Below are 19929 nucleotides of genomic sequence, written 5' to 3'. Positions count from 1 at the left end.
ATTTTAAGACTTCTCATCATTCTTATGGTCTCTAGAATGAGCACTTTTGTGTCTGAATGACTTCCAAGTCATGTTCTAGACTGTATGTAGTATTATAGCTGTGGCCTAGCTAGAACTTGACTTTAGCATTCTAACATTGACTTAAAACAACAGACACATACATGCTAGAGTGAAGTCAAATGTCCATCCTGTATGTATGTAGCCCTAGGTTATGTCTCATGGCCATAAACTTGCATTGATTTACTTCAAGTAATATTGATAATTTGTGATGACTTTGGAGTAACTTTCAGAATTAGTTGGAGGTATTCAAATTACTGATAAGGTTAGCCAGAGAGAGAGAGAGAGAGATACAAAGAGAATTAGCTGGGAACTTCCCTGGCGGTCCAGTGGTTGAGACTTTGCCTTCTGTGCAGGGGGTATGGGATCGATGCCTGGTTCTGGGAGCTAAGATCCCACATGCCTCGCGGCCAAAAAACCAAAACATAAAAAACAGAAGCAATATTGTAAAAAATTCAATAAAGATTAAAAAAAATGGTCCACATCAAAAGAAGTCTTTAAAAAAACAACAAAGAAAATTAGCAAAGAGGTATTTGTATTATTTTCCTATGCAATGATGTAAACTGTGTCTGGATAATTTATTTTTGTTTTTTCTTGTTAATCACCATCCCTTTCCTTGACTAAAAATAATGAAAATATTATAGTTTTAAAATACTGCTCTCAAAAAAATATAAAAAGTAGAATAATGCCTTTATAATTCATAGGCAGTTTGCATCTGGTGAGACGTCTCATAGTTTGTTTGCCATATGTTTTATTTTTACATTACTTCTTCATTTGCTTTCCAGGGGACATTTACTGATGAGAAGTCAAAAGCTTCCCACCACATTTATCCATACCCTTCCTCACAAGAGGATGGTAAGTTAGTTTTTGGTTATGAACTGATAAACTGATACTTCACTAGATTTTAAATTATATTAGCAGAGGTTTAAATAATATAACCAGCTTTAAAAAAATAAGAGACTTTTAAATATTAAATAAATATCATAGATGATTTAAATTTATAGGTTTTTTTTGCTGCATTAGGCTTAGCAAACTAATTCTGTGATGTCCAGTTTTCTGATCATTAGACTTATTTCTTTGTTGGTAATCATTATCTGGGTGTTAAGTCTAGGCAAGCCTTATACATTATATGTTAACTATGTTTATGTTCGCTATATCTCTTGTGTTCTGAAAATTAAGAGAAATTGCAAGACAGAAGAACATCTCTTGGGAAGATTGGCTTACTGACTGTCTAAACAGGGCACCTCAGCAATATTTTTTAAATTAATTAATTAATATTATTTATTTTTTATTGGTCTCAGGCAACCAGCTCTTGGTTTCATTGAATTTCTCTAATGCTTTGCTCTTTTCTATTTGATTGCCACTCTGATCTTTTATTTCCTTTCTGCTGCCTACTTTGGATTGAATTGTTGTTCTTTTTTTTAAAATTAATTAATTTATTTTTGGCTGTGTTGGGTCTTCGTTGCTGTGCGTGGGCTTTCTCTAGTTGCGGGGAGGGGGAGCTACTAGTCGTTGAGGTGTGTGGGCTTCTCATTGCGGTGGCTACTCTTGTTGTGGAGCACAGGCTCTAGGTGCGTGGGCTTCAGTAGTTGTGGCTTGTGGACTCTAGAGCACAGGCTTAGCAGTTGTGGTACATGGGCTTAGTTGCTCTGTGGCATGTGGGATCTTCCCAGACCAGGGCTCGAGCCCATGTCTGCTGCATTGGCAGGCGGATTTTTTTTTTTTTTTTTCCCCCGGTACGCGGGCCTCTCGTTGTTGTGGCCTCTCCCATTGCGGGGCACAGGCTCAGCGGCCATGGCTCACGGGCCCAGCCACTCCGTGGCATGTGGGATCTTCCCTGACTGGGGCACGAACCCACATCCCCTGCATCGGCAGGCGGACTCTCAACCACTGCACCACCAGGGAAGCCCGGCAGGCGGATTCTTAACCACTGCGCCACTAGGAAAGCCTTCAGCAATATTTTAGTTTGGTGAATTTATATTGGTTCAGATTCTGATCTTCAGCTGTGCTATCATAAAAGTTGATTTTGTCATTGGCCAGAGTTCATTAGATCTATGGAAACTGATTTGTGCTAACCATTCTTTCAAGGGTTGGAAAGTTGGGAAACAAACTGTGAATTAACTAACAAGGTTAATTAATTTAGATTGAGAAATAGATCTCTTATAGGGATCAAGTCTTCTTGTAAGCACAACATATCCATGTAGGACACCTATATAAGAAGCCAAATTATATCAGATTTGAATGGCTAATGTTTTTTCCTGACCAGTGCAGTTTTGCTAGAAGTCAGTAACAAAAAGATTACGAGATAATCCCTGATGCTTGAAAATTAAGAAATATATTGCCATATAATCCTTGGGTCAAAGAAGAAATTACAATGGAAATAGAATATCTTTGGAGCTGAATAATTATGAAGTGAATAATAAAGTGTGAGAACATTAAATTTTGTAGGATGCAGCTGAAGCTGTGCCCAGAGGGAAATTTATATCTTTAAATGCATATATTAGGAAAAAAGAAAGACTGAAAAATCAATGGTCCATAAGAAATTTATCTCAGTAAATTAGAAAACAGCAGCAAGTTAAACCTAAAGGAAGAAGGAAATAAATAGTAAAGGTAAGTGCAAAACTTTATGAAGTAGAAAATATACAATAGCAAGGTGACCAGCAATCTCAGAAATGGTTCTTAGAAAAAACTAATAAGGCTGTTAAAGTCGTGCTGCAAATAAACGAGAAAAAGAGAAAGAATAATGTCAAGAATGGAAGGGGGACATCACTACAGATCCAACAGATATTACAAACAGTTGTAAGAGGTTAGGTTGGTTGGTTGGTTGATTGCTTGCTTGTTTGTGTGTTTGGTGTCAAATCTAAGGAACTATTGCGTAATCCAGTGTCATGAAGTTTTATAACTGTCTTCTAAGAGTTTTATAGTATTATCTCTTTTCATCATCAGTTTTGATGCTGAAAGCTTGATTTTATTTGTAACAGTCATAATTTTAGCTCTATGATTACGATGCTTTTATAAAATGTGAAACTTCACTCTGCCTTCAGTGTTTAATTGGTGGTTTCTCAGATTTTATCCTGTTAGGTAATAGCAATTGGTATCCACTAGATGGAGGTGGTGAATAGCTGTTTATGATAGCCTTCTGTTTCTGGCTGACTCTTTTTCACTAATGAGGCTGGTATAAAACATGTAGGTTGTGAACTTTTTGAAAAAAAATTGCCTTTTAACAAAAGATGTGAACTGTAATTGTTACATCTAGATACTTAATGATTCCTTATTCATGCTGGTTTTGTTTTTCTCCTTTGTTTAGTACAGCCTCGATTACTATATACTAATGCTTGCTTGGTATTGCTATCAGTAGTAGAGTAATTATTAGGAGATAGCATTTAAATTTTAATTTTAATATATTGGAAGTTATTTTTTAATGTAAAATGTGATTTTTCACACTATAGGATTTACCTTAGAATAACTGGCTGTCAAGTAAATGTTGACTCTCAGCGAAGCTCTGTGTTGGGCTCTGTACAGGTACTGTTTTAGATAAGTGTGCAGATGATAACAATACCAGCCACAACACATTACAAACCATGTTGTAAAACCCTTGCAAATGCGGTATACCTTTTATGAAGATTAGTTAAGTTTAAAATAAAAGATGACATTTAAGATATTAGTAATATTTTGAGTATGGCATGCTAGAAGGGGGTACAAGTTAAGCAAAAGCATAGAGGCAATAAATTATGAAATTTGAGGAAAAGCAAATGGCAAAGTTTGGCTGTGTGTCTTAGATAGTGGGAAATAAGTGGGTAGGTGAGAGGACCTGTGTCTGGTTTAAAGAGGCTTGTTTTTATTTGGTGGATGAGGGAGAGGGTAGACAAATTTTAATGATTTTGGTCAAGAGAAGCATGCAACTGTGGCTGTAGTAGGAAAATTTTCCTGGGAGCTGATTTCTGGGATATCAGATACAAGGAGACTGGTTAGAGAACAGGACCCATTGGGAAGCTCTGAATTAAATTGCTGAGTGAGTGGGTATGTTAATCATTGGATGGGATAAATTCATATATCAGGAGAGCAAAGGAGATAGGTGGCAAACCAGGATGGTCCGTATCTTAACAGTCAAGGGAAAATAAGGAAAGGAAAGCATTTCCGGACAAATGAGGTGGGCAATGGAATTTTTCTACAAAGAAATCAAAGTGAAGCCTAAGACAGGGCATTTGGTCAGTCAGGAAATAATTTGGGAATGAAATTTCAGTAACTTGGAAATGAGAGCAATTTGTAGAGTTGGTGGAATATCGCTGGTTTCCCAGGATTTATGGCAGGGAAAAGAAAGTGGAGGATGGCACCCACCAGACGGTTTGGGTTTTGTCTTTCAGTGGTGGCTTTACAGTGTATTTCTGGGCAGAGCAAAAGTAAATTGAAGCACATAGTGGAGTTGAGACCTGGTAGGGATAAAGGGCTTGGTTTAAGAACATAGGTTGAATTACTGGTTTTAGCAGAAGGAATATGTAGTTCCTCAGAGAAGAAAATAAATGAAGAGAATTCTTAAAAATTGACATACTGTTTAGAAGAGGAAAACAGACTAAATCTTGTTCAAAATAAATTATTTAGATGGACAGATAAGTCCCTTCTGTTTTCTTATCTGTTCTTAATTCTTTTTTCTTTTTGTTCATCTGACTTGATAATTTTAAGTGGCCAGGTTTTTAAAATTTTTTATTTTATATTGGAGTATAGGTGATTAACAATGTTGTGCTAGTTTCAGGTATACAGAAAAGTGATTAAGTTATACATATACATGTATCTGCAAATGACCAGTGTTTGAGTTTGCTGTTTATTTCTTCTGATTGGCCAGGTCTGATGTTGAACCCCTCTAGAGAATTTTTCAGTTTTGTTATTATATTCTTCAACTCCAGAATTTCTGTTTGGTTCTTTTTTTATAGTTTCAGTCTCTTTGTTGATGTTCTTAATATTGTTCATATATTGTTTTCCTAATTTTGTTTAGGTGTTTAACTGTGTTCTCTTGTAGTACCTTGAGCCTCTTTAAAACGGTTATTTTGAATTTGTCAGGTAATCCATAGATCTTTGTTTTTTTAGGGTTGGCTTTTGAGATTCATTTTATTCCTTTGATTGGGCCATTTTCCCTTTCTCTTTCCGTGTCTTGTTATTTTCTGCTGTGTTTATTTATTTATTTGTTTGTTGGCTGCATTGGGTCTTCGTTGCGGTGCATGGGCTTCTCGTTGTGGTGGCTCCTCTTGTTGCGGAGCGTGGCTCTAGGTGCACGAGCTTCAGTGTTTGTGGCACGCGGGCTCAGTAGTTGTGGCTCGTGGGCTCTAGAGCGCAGCCTCAATAGTTGTAGCACACGGGCTTAGCTGCTCCATGGCATGTGGGATCTTCCCAGACCAGGGCTCGAACCCGTGTTCCCTGCATTGGCAGGCGGATTCTTAAGCACTGCACCACCACGGAAGTCCCTTCTGCTGTGTTTGTTTTATGCGTTTGAAAAAACAGCCACACCTCCCAGTCTTTATGGTCTGGCTTTGTACAGGGGAAGACCTTCACCAGTCAGCTCAGCTTGAGATCCTGGCATCCCTCACAGTTTCTGGGCTTGAGTATGTAATTTCTCAGTTAAAGAGGTTTGCTGGTTCCTCTTTCAGGAATTTATAATCTCTTGCTCTCTCTAGTGTCTGTCTGCTGTACCACAAGTTTGCTGTTGCTGCAACAAGCCACTGAGTGAACCCTCTTTGATCTCTGGGGTGCCCAGGCTTCCAGAGTATGCTGGTTCCCCATCAGCACTCTGAGTTAGTTAAGACAGAAACCTGTCCCTTGGGCAGCCCACCTAAAAGCCAGAACATTGGATGTTTATTCCCTCTAATTTTTCCCTGCCAAGGAAGAAGTTGGGTTCCGTGTGCTTTCTCCTCATCACAGCAAGCTGAGCCAGCCATCTGTGGCACTGTGTTTCTCTGGTGCTACAGTAAACCTCTGAGCTCTTTTTTCTTCTCTGTGACCACCACACATCCAAAATATGCCAATTCCATTAGTGTTCCAAGTCAGGTGAGACAAACTAGTCCCTTGGCAGCCCCCTGAAAAGTAGGAACGTTGAACACACATCCGCTCTTCTTTGCAGCCCAAGGGAGAAGCTGAGAGCTGAGCTTTTCCTCCTGATCTTGCTGAGCTCTGCTGGCTTGGGGGAATTGTAATTGTGGTTGATATGAAATGACTTTTCTTACTGTTTCAATGCAGCTGTTCTCAACTTTGAGCTTCCCTGGGGTAGTGCGACTTCTTAATTGGTTTCCGGGCTTTTTGGATGGTATATTGTTAAGTCGTCTCTGGTGGAACAAAGTCTGAGCCTTCCTGTCTGTCACTTTGCTGACATCACTTCCTGTGTGTTATTGCCTTTTATGGTCAAATAACATTCCATTGTATGAATATACTACCTTTTGTTTAGCCAATGGAAAGTTGATGGACATTTATTTATAATAATAATGACATTATGTTTATTTATGTCCAAGTTATTGTGTGGACTTATGTTTCCAATTCTCTTGTTTATACCTAGACAATGAATTGCTGAGTCATACTGGCAACTCTATGTTAAACATTTTGAGATACTGCCAACCTGTTTCCCAAAGTGGTTGTACCATTTTACAGTCCCATCAGCATTGTATGAAGATACCAATTTTGCTACATCCTCATCAACACTTTCTATTTCCTGGTTTTTAATATTAGCCTTTCTAGTGAGTGTCAGACAGTATCTCTTTGTGATTTTGATTTGCATTTCTCTAATTGTTAATGAATTCCAAGTATCTTTGCATGTGCTTTTTGGACATTTGTATATCTTCTTCGGAGAAATGTCTATTCAGGTACTTTGCCTATTTTTTGTTGGATTATTTGTCTTTTTATTGTTAGTTGCAAGAGCTGTTTATATATTCTGAGTTTGGACTAAATTTTACTTGTAAAATTAAGGTTTTTTAAACTGATTCTGTGTAACTTATTGTCATCTCCGGGAATAGTGTGAATTCACATCTCTAACTTTTAGTTATTTCTGCTACTGGGAAAATTTTCAAACAGTCAGTGTCACAATCTTTATGAAAGTCAGCTGTAGAAAGGATAGATATCCTTTTTTCTTTACCTCCTAAAGCTGTACAACCTTTGAGATAGATTTCGTATTCTATGTAAAAGACAGCTCTTACTAGAGAGTCTCAGTATATTTTATTTATACAGAGCAAGTTCTGAAAGGCCCACTGGCCTTTTCACTTTTTCCTTGGCCATCTTGGGATATCGGGTTAAGGAACGGGGCCTGATTTCTTTCAAGATAGTAAGTCGAGCAGTTGGATACTTAAAAAAGGGCATAAGCATGTGGGCTTCATGCTTTAGTCAGTGAAGGTGGGGCTATTTCATGTTGAAATTGGCAATGAGAAGCCAATTTTACTTGGCTGATTTCACTTAGTTTTTCTATTTTGCTATTATGTGAGCTTCAAGGGGCTTACCTCATCATTTCCCTTTTAGTACTAGAAACAAGTTTTCTAAGCTAAATTTAGACTACCAAAGGAGTCATAAGTACTGAAATGGAGATGTGATTCAACTGTGATTAAATGAACAAGAATCATGTGATTATATAAATTTGTACCTATCTTTGGTAAGGAAGCTTGAAATCAAAATATCTACATTATGTGATCATATTGTTTACACTCTTGTTGGGAGGACTATATCAACAGATAGGAAGTCATTAAAGAATAATAAAAATAGTATTACTGTTAAAACCTTTGATGTAGCACTATAAAGTGCTATAGGACACCAGAGAAAGTGGATCTGGAGGAAAAAGAATAGTTGGTAAAACTTTCATCAAGGAGATGAAGCATGACTTACACCTTGAACGATGTGTAGTAATTGCAGAACTTCACAGAAAAAGGGAGGAGACGTTCTGTATGGGAAATGAGGCAGTAAAGAATATAGTGATATTGATTTGGATGGATCTGGAGACAAATAGGCAGGTGGATGGGAGGGGAGAGTATTTTAAATACTAAAGTAGACAGTTGGTTTTGTCAAGAGTGATGGATAATAGGCCTAGGATCTAGAAAGTCTGAATACACAGCTGAAAAACTTCCCCTTAGTATGGCAGATAACATTCAATTAGGAGGAAGGATTTTGGGGAGGAGCTTACTAGCAAACCAAAAACTCTAGGTAAAAGTTAAGTCTAAGTAATAGCTTATTCATTTGTTTTGTCGGATTGACTGAAGCTTTTTCTTTTTCCCTTTCAGAAGAGTGGTTGAGACCTGTGATGAGAAAAGACAAGCAGGTGTTAGTGCATTGGGGGTTTTACCCAGACAGGTAATGTTGATATGTCCTTACATCTGGTATATAAAGAGTTTTGTCAGTGCAAGCCAGAGTTATTTATATATAGTTTCGCTTTCTGAATAGTGACAATTTTGTTGATTTGTTTCAGTCATTGAACTCACTTCTTTTGAGTATTCTCTTACTGACTTTCTTATTTATTAAGTTATGGAGTTCAGTGAAGTCACAGGCTCTGTTTATCTTAAACTGATGTGTTTGCTGTGTTTGCCAAAAGAGTCCTTCAGTATGATATTAGACTGCTAATTTAGATTTGTTTTCTTTAAGAAATGAATTTTTCTTCTGGGTATTTTATGACTGGTTAGTTTTATTTTATTTATTTATTTATTTTAAAATACTTATGCCATTCTATTATGGATGAAATTATTTTATGTCTAAAAAAGTATATATCATAACTCATACCGTGTTTCAGTATCTAAATGTGCATAAAGAATATTATAAACAAGAACAAATGTCAGTGAAAATGGTGGTTCTTGTTTAGTTAAAATTATGCCTGCATAGGGGGCATTTAGGAATAAGGATAACCTTTCATGTACTTCATCTTCTTAAACCTACAGTAGAGCTGTTTAAGTGTTCATTTCACTATTTTCAAGTGGAGAGACTCTCCGTTGTGGGTTTTTCATGTCAGACCAGTCTTCTTTCATCTGTATCCACATCCACTTCAAGCCTTACCATATTATTGGAAGCAAATCCCAAACATATCATTTCAATATTTCAGTAATAAATATTTCAGTATGTATTTCTGAAAGATAAGGACTCATTAAAAAAATAATAAGCACAATACCACTGTCAAACCTAAAAAATTTAACAGAATTCCTTAATGTCAAATATCAAGTCATTGTTGTCATATGATATATTTGATTGATCGATATTTGTTGGAATTAGAATTTAAACACATCTTGTGATTAGTTGATATGTTTCTTAAGTATTTTTCAGTTTATAGGTTCTCCCTGTGGGGAAGCCCACCCCGCCTTACAGTGTATTACTTAAGAAACCAGGTTTTTTGTCCTGCAGAGTTTACCACAGTGTGGAATTTTTTATGGCATCACTGTGGTGTATTTGAACATGTTTCTCCATTCTCTGGAGTTGCTCAGAACCTGTTTCAGTTTAGGGAAGGAACAAGACTTGCATAGGTGTGTGTTCTTCATCAGGAGACATATAATGTCTGTTTCTGTGTTGTTTTGAAGTTAATCTATTTGAGTGACTTTATTTTACTTATAAATATATTTTTTGAGGAAGAAATACGTCTTTAGATATCTTCAAACTTTTAAGAATATATTCACAGTTTTCATACAAGTTGACTTAATTAGAACCAAATCAAGTCAGCTTGCTTATCAACCTTTTTTGAACCATAATTGACCCCTTTACATGAGCTAACATTTTTTAAAAATTAGTAATATTTAAGTAAATACTTTCTAGAGAACATTTCTTATTTTGAGGCTTTAGGTATTCATGGCACTATTAAAACAAACTTTTCAGTATCATAGGAACTATTACAGGAACTCAGTTTGCCTTTGAAACACTTCGGTGGAAACTCAAATTTATGACAAACTACATAAAGTATAGGATTGAAATGAATTTTATAGTAACACATTATAAGACATGTTAACTTGTTTGCTAACCTTTTGTTTATGTATCAAATAAACTATAATGGCTGGCTCATGTCCTGCCTTCTCAAGGGGCCTTGTTAGTTCACTTTCTTAACTATAGTTTGTGCCCTCACTTCTTATTGTAACATTTTCTTGTCAAGACTTAAAGAATATAAGGTTTTTAATTTTTTTTACTCACCATTGCAGTCTTTACCTGGAATAGTTAATTAATTGGCAAAGGAACTTTTTTTACCAGCTCATGTTTAAATGTTCCTAGAAAACTTACCAGAGTGCTGTTAATAGGTCTGTTGAGCTGTACTTGTTCCAAATGCTTTTCAGCTGACTTCTGAGAAGTGGCTAAAGGAAGCCAATGCTTGTTACTATACTTACATTTCATTTAGATATCACTTAGCTTTATAATAATTTATTGGCCAGTATAGGAGCATTGATAAAGTTTTAATTTGGTAGGTAATTTTATGCTTATTTCAAAATTGTGGAGTAGGGGGAGTGATTTATATCAGTGAGCTGGATTTCACTGATAAGAGAACCATTGAGCAAAGACATGTAAAGATAGGAGGGAGTGAGCTAGATGGATATCTGGGTAATGAGGAGCATATGTAAAGGGCATGATGTGGCCACCGTCTGATATTCAAAGCATACCACTAAAGCACATGAGTGAGGGGAGAGTACTAGGAGATGAGATCATAGGACCAGATCATGAAGGGCCTTGGCAAACCACTGTACGGATTTTGACTTTTAACTCTGAGTTCGGTGGGAGCTGGAAGGTTTTGAACAGTGAGTGATGTGGACTGACTTAGTTTTTTAAAGGATTGCTCTGGTTGCTATGTGAAAAATGGACTCCCAGGGCCTTTGGGTCAACATGGAAGGGTGAGAAGTTATATAGATCCTAAACATATTTTGAAGGTGGAAGTGGTAGAAGTTGTTGATAGTTTGATTATAGGATGTAATTGAGAGTGAAGTCAAGGATATCTTGCAAGTATTTTGGCCAGAACAACTGGAAAAGTGGAATTGGCATTTCCTGAGAGGAGGATGATTGGCTAGATCACATTGTTGGAGTTATGATGGCATTATATATTGAGTTTTGAGTGTATCAGTATTGGGTTTGAAAGCTTTATTAGACATGTAATGAGAGATGTGGAATTGGTAGTTGAATTTATAAGTGCAGAATTCAGAGAACAGGGCAGGTATGAGATTTCAAGTCATCAGTATATGTTTGAAGGCATAGAACGGCATGAGATGATCATCAAGAGAATGAATAGGTAAGAGGATTGTTCCAAAAACTGAAACTTGGGGCCTTCCAGTGTTGAAGAGGTTTGGGAGAAGAGGAGAAACTGGCAGTGGAGACTGAAGAGAGAGGCTTGTGACTAGAAGGAATGCCAGATGATAGTACTGTCTTAGAGGACCAATAAGCGAAATGCTCTGAGGAGCGATCAACATGTTGAAATTCTGTGGACTGAGGCTTTTAAACTTTGGGTTTTACGATGTGAAGGTTACTGTAGACCTCTGCAGAAGAGATTTCTTGTCAGAGTGTTAGAGATAAAAGTATGTGATAATTTGCTATTACTGGATCCTAATAGCATTTCTAAAATGTATTTTTACCTCTTGATCAGAGTCTTTTTATGAATGAATTTGGGTTCTAATTTGTTTTTCCTTTTTTCATTTTCTTTACAGCTATGATACTTGGGTCCATAGTAATGATGTTGATGTGGAAATTGAAGATCCACCAATTCCAGAAAAGCCATGGAAGGTGAAAGATCCTTTTTAAAACAAAATTTATTCTTACATAACTTAATAGCCCTTCTTAGCTGTTCTCAACAGCAATGTTTTAAAGAGATACAGAATGATGATTCTTCCTTTCTTGTCATCCTATTAAGAGATACCTATGGTCATGAAGACCTCCCAGGTCTTAGATCAGATATCTGCAGTGATGTTTGAGGAGACCCCAAAGGAAAGTTAGATTGTGGTTTGAGATAGTTGATAGTGTTAGGAGTGGAGTTGAACATCATTGATGATGTCATTTAGGAAGGCTGGAAGCGTTGCCTTTGTGGCTTTTATTATGATACAGACTTCTCTTACTAATCATTTCTATTATAATGGTTTCAACTTTTAATGTGGAAATAATTTTGAAAGTGCAGGAATAATACAAAACAAAGTACTGTTTTATACTCTTATTCCAGATTCCTGTTGTTAATTATTATTTAAAAAAATATTTATATATTCATTTTTATTTGGTTGTGCCAGGTCTTAGCTGTGGCTCGTGGGCTCCTTAGTTGCAGCACTCCGGGTCCTTAGTTGCAGCAGGTGGGCTCCTCAGTTGTGGCCTGTGGGCTCCTTAGTTGCGGCATGTGAGCTTCTTAGTTGTGGAATGCAAACTCTTAGCGGCATGCGTGTGGGATCTAGTTCCCTGACCAGGCATTGAAACCGGGCCCCCTGCATTGGGAGCGCAGAGTCTTAACCACTACACCACCACAGAAGTCCCCCCTGTTGTTAATTATTGAAATAATTTATTACTTGATACAGGGCCCATATTCCATTTTCACCAGTTGTCCCACTGATATAATAAGCTTTATACTTAGTTTTTCCCCTGATCCAGGATCCAGTTCAGGATCACACTCTTTATTTAGTTGTCACATCTCTTTAGTCTACTTTAATCTGGAACTTTCAGCCCTTCTTTTTTCTTCTATGACATTGACATTTTTGAAATATATAGGTCAGTTGTTGTTGTTTTAGAATGTCCCTGAATTTTAGTTCGTGCATTTCCTTCTTATTATATTCAGGCTATGTATTTTTGGCTGCAGTACTCCATAAATAATATTGTATCCTTCTTAGTGCATCATATTGGCAGCCTCATATTGTCCATTTTTCCCATTATGGCTCATAGTTTGATCATTTGTGAAGGTACTGTCTGCCTGGTTTTCCCACTGTAACATTACAGTGTTTTTTTTCTCATTGACATTTAAAATATTTTATAGGGAAATACTTTGAGACTACATAAATATACTTTTCTTCATTGAATTTGTGTCTGAAGGTTTGCTCATCCATTAATATTTTCTGTGACTGAATTAAGTTATTACTGGTGCTTTTCTAATTCTATCCATTCCATCTGTGCTTGCAGTTGGCATTTTGCAACAGGGACAAGCTTTCCCTTCTCCCTTTATGTGTGTCTGTGGTCTATGCATTCAGAAAGCAGTGACATTACTACCATTCTTCATTTTGATGAATTATCTAAATTTGGCCAGTGGGAACGCCTTTAAGCCACCTCCTGTGACCTTTTGGCATTATTTGATGCATTTTTGCGTATCTCCTACTTTCTGGGACAAAAAGATGTTCCAAACTCCTTTTTTAAAAAAATTTATTTATTTAATTTTTGTTTATTTTTGGCTGCGTTGGGTCTTTGTTGCTGCACGCGGGCTTTCTCTAGTTGCGGTGAGCGGGGGCTACTTTTTGTTGCAGTGTGTGGGCTTCTCCTCGGGCACCAGGTGCACGGGCTTCAGCAATTGTGGCTCGCGGGCTCTAGAGCGCAGGCTCAGTAGTTGTGTTGCACAGGCTTAGTTGCTCCACGGCATGTGGGATCTTCCTGGACCACGGCTTGAACCCGTGTCCCCTGCATTGGCAGGCAGATTCTTAACCACTGCGCCCCAGGGAAGACCCCGAACTCCTTTGTAATTTTCCCATCCCAGTCCCGGAATCAGTATTTTTATAGGGAGCTCTGCTCCTTTCCATGGGTGATTTTACATGATTTTTATTGACTTTTATATTGTGTAAGGAGCACTTAAACTGGATCAAAATGTTAGATTTTAGACCTGGTTCAACCTATTTCTAATTGTGTGACTTTCAGAAAGACAGCCTTTGAGCTTTAGATTCCATATGAGGAAAATGGGATTAACCAAAATGAGTCTTTTTTTTTTTTAAAAAAAAAACACTGTTTATTTGGAAATAACTTCAAACTTACAGAAAAGTTGCAAAAAAAAGAATAGTACATGGCATACCCTTTATCCAGATTTGCCTGTTAACATTTTACTCCCATTTTGATTTATCATTTATAGTCCATATCTGTTTATAAATATGTTTTTTCTGAATCATTTGAGATAAAGATGCATATATAATGGACCTTTACTCCAGTAAGTGTGTGTTTACTAGGAATAAGAAATTCTCATACATAAGCACAGTAATCAAGTTCATTAAATTTAACATTGACACAATATTTTAGTCTACTATCCATATTCCAGTGTTGCCACTTGACCCAGTAATTTTTTTAAAATTAATTTTTATTGGAGTATTGTTGATTTACAGTATTGTGTTAGTTTCTGCTGTACAGCCAAGTGAATCAGTTATACATAGACATATATCTACTCTTTTTAGACTCTGTTCCCGTATAGGTCATTACAGAGTATTGAGTAAAGTGCCCTGTGCTATACAGTAGGTTCTTATTAGTTGTCTCTTTTATATATAGTAGTGTGTATATGTCAATACCAATCTCCCAATTAATCCCCCCCGCTTTCCCCTTGGTAACCATAAGTTTGTTTTCTACATCTGTGACTCTATTTCTGTTTTCTGAATAGGTTCCTTTGTACCATTTTTTTAGATTCCACAGATAAGTGATATCATATTATATGTTTGTCTTTCTCTCTCTGACTTACTTCACTCAGTATGACAATCTCTAGATCCATCCATGTTGCTGCGAATGGCATTATTTCATTCTTTTTTATGGCTGAGTAGTATTCCATTGTATGTATGTACCGCATCTTCTTTTTTTTTTTTTTTTTTTTTTTTTTTTTTGCGGTATGCGGGCCCCTCACTGTTGTGGCCTCCCCCGTTGCGGAGCACAGGCTCCGGACGCGCAGGCTCCGGACGCACAGGCTCAGCGGCCATGGCTCACGGGCCCAGCCGCTCCGCGGCATATGGGATCCTCCCAGACCGGGGCACGAACCCGTATCCCCTGCATCGGCAGGCGGACTCTCAACCACTTGCGCCACCAGGGAGGCCCCCGCATCTTCTTTATCCATTTCTCCGTCAATGGACATTTCATTGCTTCCATGTCCTGGCTGTTGTGAATAGTGCTGCAATGAACATTGGGGTACATATATCTTTTCGAATTATGGTTTTCTCTGGATATATGCCCAGGAGTGGGATTGCTAGATCATATGGTAGTTCTGTTTTTAGTTTTTTAAGGAACCTCCATACTGTTCTCCATAGTGGCTGTACCAATTTACATTCCTACCCACCGTGTAGGAGGGTTCCCTTTTCTCCACATCCTCTCCAGCATTTGTTGTTTGTAGATTTTTTGATGATGGCCTTTCTGACTTGTGTGAGGTGATACCTCATTATAGTTTTGATTTGCATTTCTCTGATAATTAGTGATGTTGAACATCTTTTCATGTGCTTTTTGTCCATCTGAATGTCTTCTTTGGAGAAATGTCTATTTAGATCTTCTGCCCATTTTGGGGGCTTTTTTTTTTTTGACATAGAGCTACATGAAGTGTTTGTATATTTTGGAAATTAATCCCTTGTCAGTCACTTCGCTTGCAGATTTTTTTCTCCTATTCTGTGGGTTGTCTTTTCGTTTTGCTTATGGTTTCCTTTACTATGCAAAAGCTTTTAAGTTTAATTATGTCCCATTTGTTTAATTTTGTTTTTGTTTTCATTACTCAAGGAGGTGGATCCAAAAAGATCTTGCTGCAATTTATATTGGAGAGTTTTTCTGCGTGTGTTTTCCTCTAAGAGTTTTATAGTACCCAGTCTTACATTTAAGTCTTTAATCCATTTTGATTAAAATGTTTTTTATAACATTTTTGGGGGAATTCCTTGGCAGTTCAGTGGTTAGGACTTGGCGCTTTCAGTGCTGGGGCCAGGTTCAATCCCTGATTGGGGAACTAAGATCCCACGTGCTGTGCAGCCAGAACAAAACAAAAAAGCCCATTTTTTTCCTGTTAAATAATTCTGTCTAATACCAGCTATTGAATTCCTCTGTCATGTCACTTTAGTTTCCTTTAATCAGTAACATTACCACAGTGTTTCTTTGCCTTTTAACGATGTTTTTGAATTTCAAAAGAATACTTCTCATTTGGAATTGCTGATCTTTCCCTGTGGTTGATTCAGTCTCTGCAGTCTACTTAGAATGCTGCATGAGTGATGTGTCCTTCTCAGGGCATCATATTGGCAGGCATGCTGTGTCCATCTGCTCCTCACTGGTGATCTTCTTTTTTTAAAAAAATATTTATTTATTTATTTGGCTGTGCCAGGCCTTACTTGCAGCACGTGGGATCTTCGTTGTGTCATGTGGGATCTTTAGTTGTGGCATGTGAACTCTTAGTTGCGGCATGTGGGATTTAGTTCCCTGACCAGGGATCGAACCCAGGCCCTGTACATTGGGAGCATGGAGTCTTAACCACTGGACCACCAGAGAAGTCCCTCCTCACTGGTGATCTTAATCACCCAGTTAAGGTGTTCTGTGATGGCTCCACTGTATGGTTACTTTTCCCCTCCATTTGCAACTTATAAACAATTTGTGAAAGATTCTTTAGATCATGGAGATATCCTCCTTCTCATCAAAATCCTCCCTCTGTCACCCAGGTTTAGCATGCACTTAGAATTCTTGCCTGAACCAGTCTTTTCTTTGATGATTACACAGCAATACTTTTCCACTCCAGCCCTTCCCTCCACGTTTACCAGTTGGCTTTCAGAGTTCTCCTGTAAGCAAGAGCCCTTCTTTTTCCCTCTTTTACTTATTTATTTATCTGTCTGTTGTCAGTGTGAATTCATGGAATTGTAATTTTTCAGTGGTCAGTAATTCATTACTTCAGTATTTTGTGCTGAGGTTGTTTCATATTTGGCCACTGGGAGCCCCTTCAGGCTGGCTTGTCATCCTTGTTTTTTGTTTTTTTTTTTAAGATTTTTTTGATGTGGACCATTTTTAAAGTGTTTATTGAATTTGTTACAGTATTGCTTCTGTTTTATGTTTTGGTTTTTTTGGCCATGAGGCATGTGGGATCTTAGCTCCCCTACCAGGGATCGAACCCACACCCCCTGCATTGGAAGGCAAAGTTTTAACTGCTTGACCACCAGGGAAGTCCTTGGCTTGTCATTCTTGTGACAAGCACTTGTCATTTTTGAGCACCTCCTTTAGGGCATAGTAGGATGTTCCAGGTTCATTTAGTACCTTCCATTCCTCATGCCTAGAATCAGCTGTTTCTCTGAGGCGCTCTCATTTCTTTCAGTAGGAAAAGGTATTAGAGACCAAAATCTGGGTACAGGTATGCTCAGTGCTACTGAAGTATCTTTGCTTCTAGGTCCTTTCTGTTCAGAGCTATTATGTATCTATAAACTCAAATGCAAACAGTAGTTGAGTACACATATATGTGCATATACACATAATATATATATATATATTAGAAATAATGAGGCCATAATGATACCTTCAGTTCTGATCTGTCCCCACAGTGTTCCTTTTTGCCCTCCCCTACTCCATATTTATATGTCTCTTCTTCCGAGAGTAAGAATCTTGGCTCCCAGCATCAACACATTTACCTGGTTCATGAATACGTTCAAATTAGTTTCAGAATTGCTTTGCCCCTGCCACTATCATAAACAAAAATACTAAAAGAGTTCAAGATATGTTTGTGGTTGTCCTGCTCCCCTAGCCCTGCCCAAGACTGAGGGTGTATTATATATTGGCAAAGAGTGTGTTCATGAGTTACCTGGATGAACCTTTTTTCCCCTCCCTTCAGTGTGGTTGTTACTTATTTGAAGTATTGTTAGGTTTATTTCTTTCAGTTTGTTTTCAGTTTTGGTGTTTGGTAGTTTCTACTTTGAGGTACTATGAAAAATGCTACTATGAACTTGCCTGAACATACATCTTTTGTGTTTGTTCATAATGGAATTACTGGATCTCAGGGAATGCAAACATTCACTTTTTCTAAACAATGCCATATTGTTTCCAAATGGTTGTAAAAATTTATTTTGCTAAGGGTGTATAAGTTTTCTGGATGCTCTGTATCATGGCCAGTGCTTGGTATATTCTTTTTTTTTTTAATTTATTTAATTTATTTATTTTTGGCTGTGTTGGGTCTTCGTTTCTGCGTGCGGGCTTTCTCTAGTTGCAGCGAGCGGGGGCTACTCTTCATTGCAGTGTGTGGGCTTCTCATTGCGGTGGCTTCTCTCGTTGTGAAGCATGGGCTCTAGGCTTGGGGGCTTCAGTAGTTGCAGCATGCAGGCTCAGTAGTTGTGGCTCACGAGCTCTAGAACACAGGCTCAGTAGTTGTGGTGCATGGGCTTAGTTGCTTCACAGCATGTGGGATCTTCCCGGACCAGGGATCGAACCTGTGTCCCCTGCACTGGCAGGTAGATTCTCAACCACTGCGCCACCAGGGAAGGCCTGCTTGGTGTATTCTGACTTAGTAATATTTACCTATCTAATGGATGTGAAGTGGTGTTTCGTTAGGGTTTTAACTTGTATTTCTCTTATTACCAAATAGCTTTGTCATCTTTTCATGAATTCTTTGACCTTTGGTGTTTCTTCCTCTATGAAGTGCTTGTTTCCACCTTTTGCTTTTTTTTTTCCATTGCGTTGTCTTTTTCTTTGTGGGTGTTCTTTAGATATTCTGCATACTAACGTGTGGTTACATCACCAGTTACCTGTGTTAAAAATACGTTTTCTGGGCTTCCCTGGTGGTGCAGTGCTTAAGAATCTGCCTGCCAGTGGAGGGGACACGAGTTCGAGCCGTGGTCTGGGAAGATCCCACATACTGTGGAGCAGCTAACCCTGTGTGCCACAACTACTGAGCCTGCTCTCTAGAGCCTGCGAGCCACAACTGCTGAGCCCACACGTTGCAACTACTGAAGCTCGCGTGCCTAGAGCCCGTGCTCCGCAACAGGAGAAGCCACCGTAATGAGAAACCCGCGCACCACAACGAAGAGTAGCCCCTGCTTTTCGCAACTAGAGAAAACCCCCACGTGCAGTAACGAAGACCCAACGCAGCCAAAAATAAAAAATAAAATCAAATAAATAAATTTATTACAAAATAAAAATTTTAAAAATAGGTTTTCCTAGTAGCTTACCTTTTTGTTTTCTATCCCAAGGTCATCACGATATTTTCTTAAATCATCTTTAAAAATTCTTTAGTTTTGCCTTTCATGTATAAAGATCTTTAATCTACCTGGAATTAATTTTTAAACATGTTATGATGTAGGGAAAAAAAATTTCTCCATATGGTGTTAGATCAGCTATAGTTTCAGGGTGGAAAAATATTGAAGCTGGATTTCTCTCCCCGCTGATCCAGGCCATTTCTGTTAAAAGTAAATTTTTATGTATGTCGTGATTTGTTTCTTGACTCTATTACAAAGTTCTATTAGTTATTTGTTCTGACTTGAGTACTCCCACTTTTTTCTTCTTCAGGAGTCTTTTGGGTCTTTGCTGTTTTGTGTAAAGTTTAGAATCAGCTTGTTAAGGTCCATATTAAACAAACTCATTGGGATTTTGATTGGAATTAAATTTAATCTGTAGAACAACTTGGAGAAAACTGATATCTTTACAATACTGAGCCTCTCAATTTGTGGAGGCAATTTATTTAGGTCTTTTATATCTTTCAGTTAAGTTGGATAAAACTACTTTTCATTTTACAAGGGTTGGCAAATTATAGCCACCTGTTTTTGTATATAAAATTGTATTAGATCACCACCAAACCCATTCATTTATGTATTTTCTGCAGCTGATTGCGCACTATAGCAGGAGAGTTGAGTAGAGACAGAGAACATATGGCTTGCAAGCCTAAAATATTTAGTATCTGACCCCTTCCCCCCAACCCCCAAAAAAAGCATACCAATTCCTGCTATATTTGTGTTGTCCCATTATCTTCAGGGAAGATGATTTTAAACAACAACAATAACTACCTTTAAATGTAATCTGAGAGGTTATAACCAAACTATTCTCATT

The 19929-nt window shown here is 37.7% G+C and overlaps 1 protein-coding gene across 1 annotated transcript in view; it reads left to right on the top strand.

Moving 5' to 3' along the window:
• Positions 1-19929, top strand: part of SMARCC1 (SWI/SNF related, matrix associated, actin dependent regulator of chromatin subfamily c member 1) — a 182434-nt gene that overhangs the window by 42232 nt on the left and 120273 nt on the right. Inside the window, exons 6-8 of the mRNA XM_060109245.1 lie at positions 843-912; positions 8298-8367; positions 11670-11745. Coding sequence (XP_059965228.1) covers positions 843-912; positions 8298-8367; positions 11670-11745 — 216 coding nt within the window. The remainder of the gene's footprint in view (positions 1-842; positions 913-8297; positions 8368-11669; positions 11746-19929) is intronic.

This window comes from Mesoplodon densirostris, chromosome 10 (assembly GCF_025265405.1).
Source record: "Mesoplodon densirostris isolate mMesDen1 chromosome 10, mMesDen1 primary haplotype, whole genome shotgun sequence".
NCBI lineage: Eukaryota > Metazoa > Chordata > Mammalia > Artiodactyla > Ziphiidae > Mesoplodon > Mesoplodon densirostris.
This window is presented reverse-complemented; position numbering and strand designations above follow the sequence as displayed.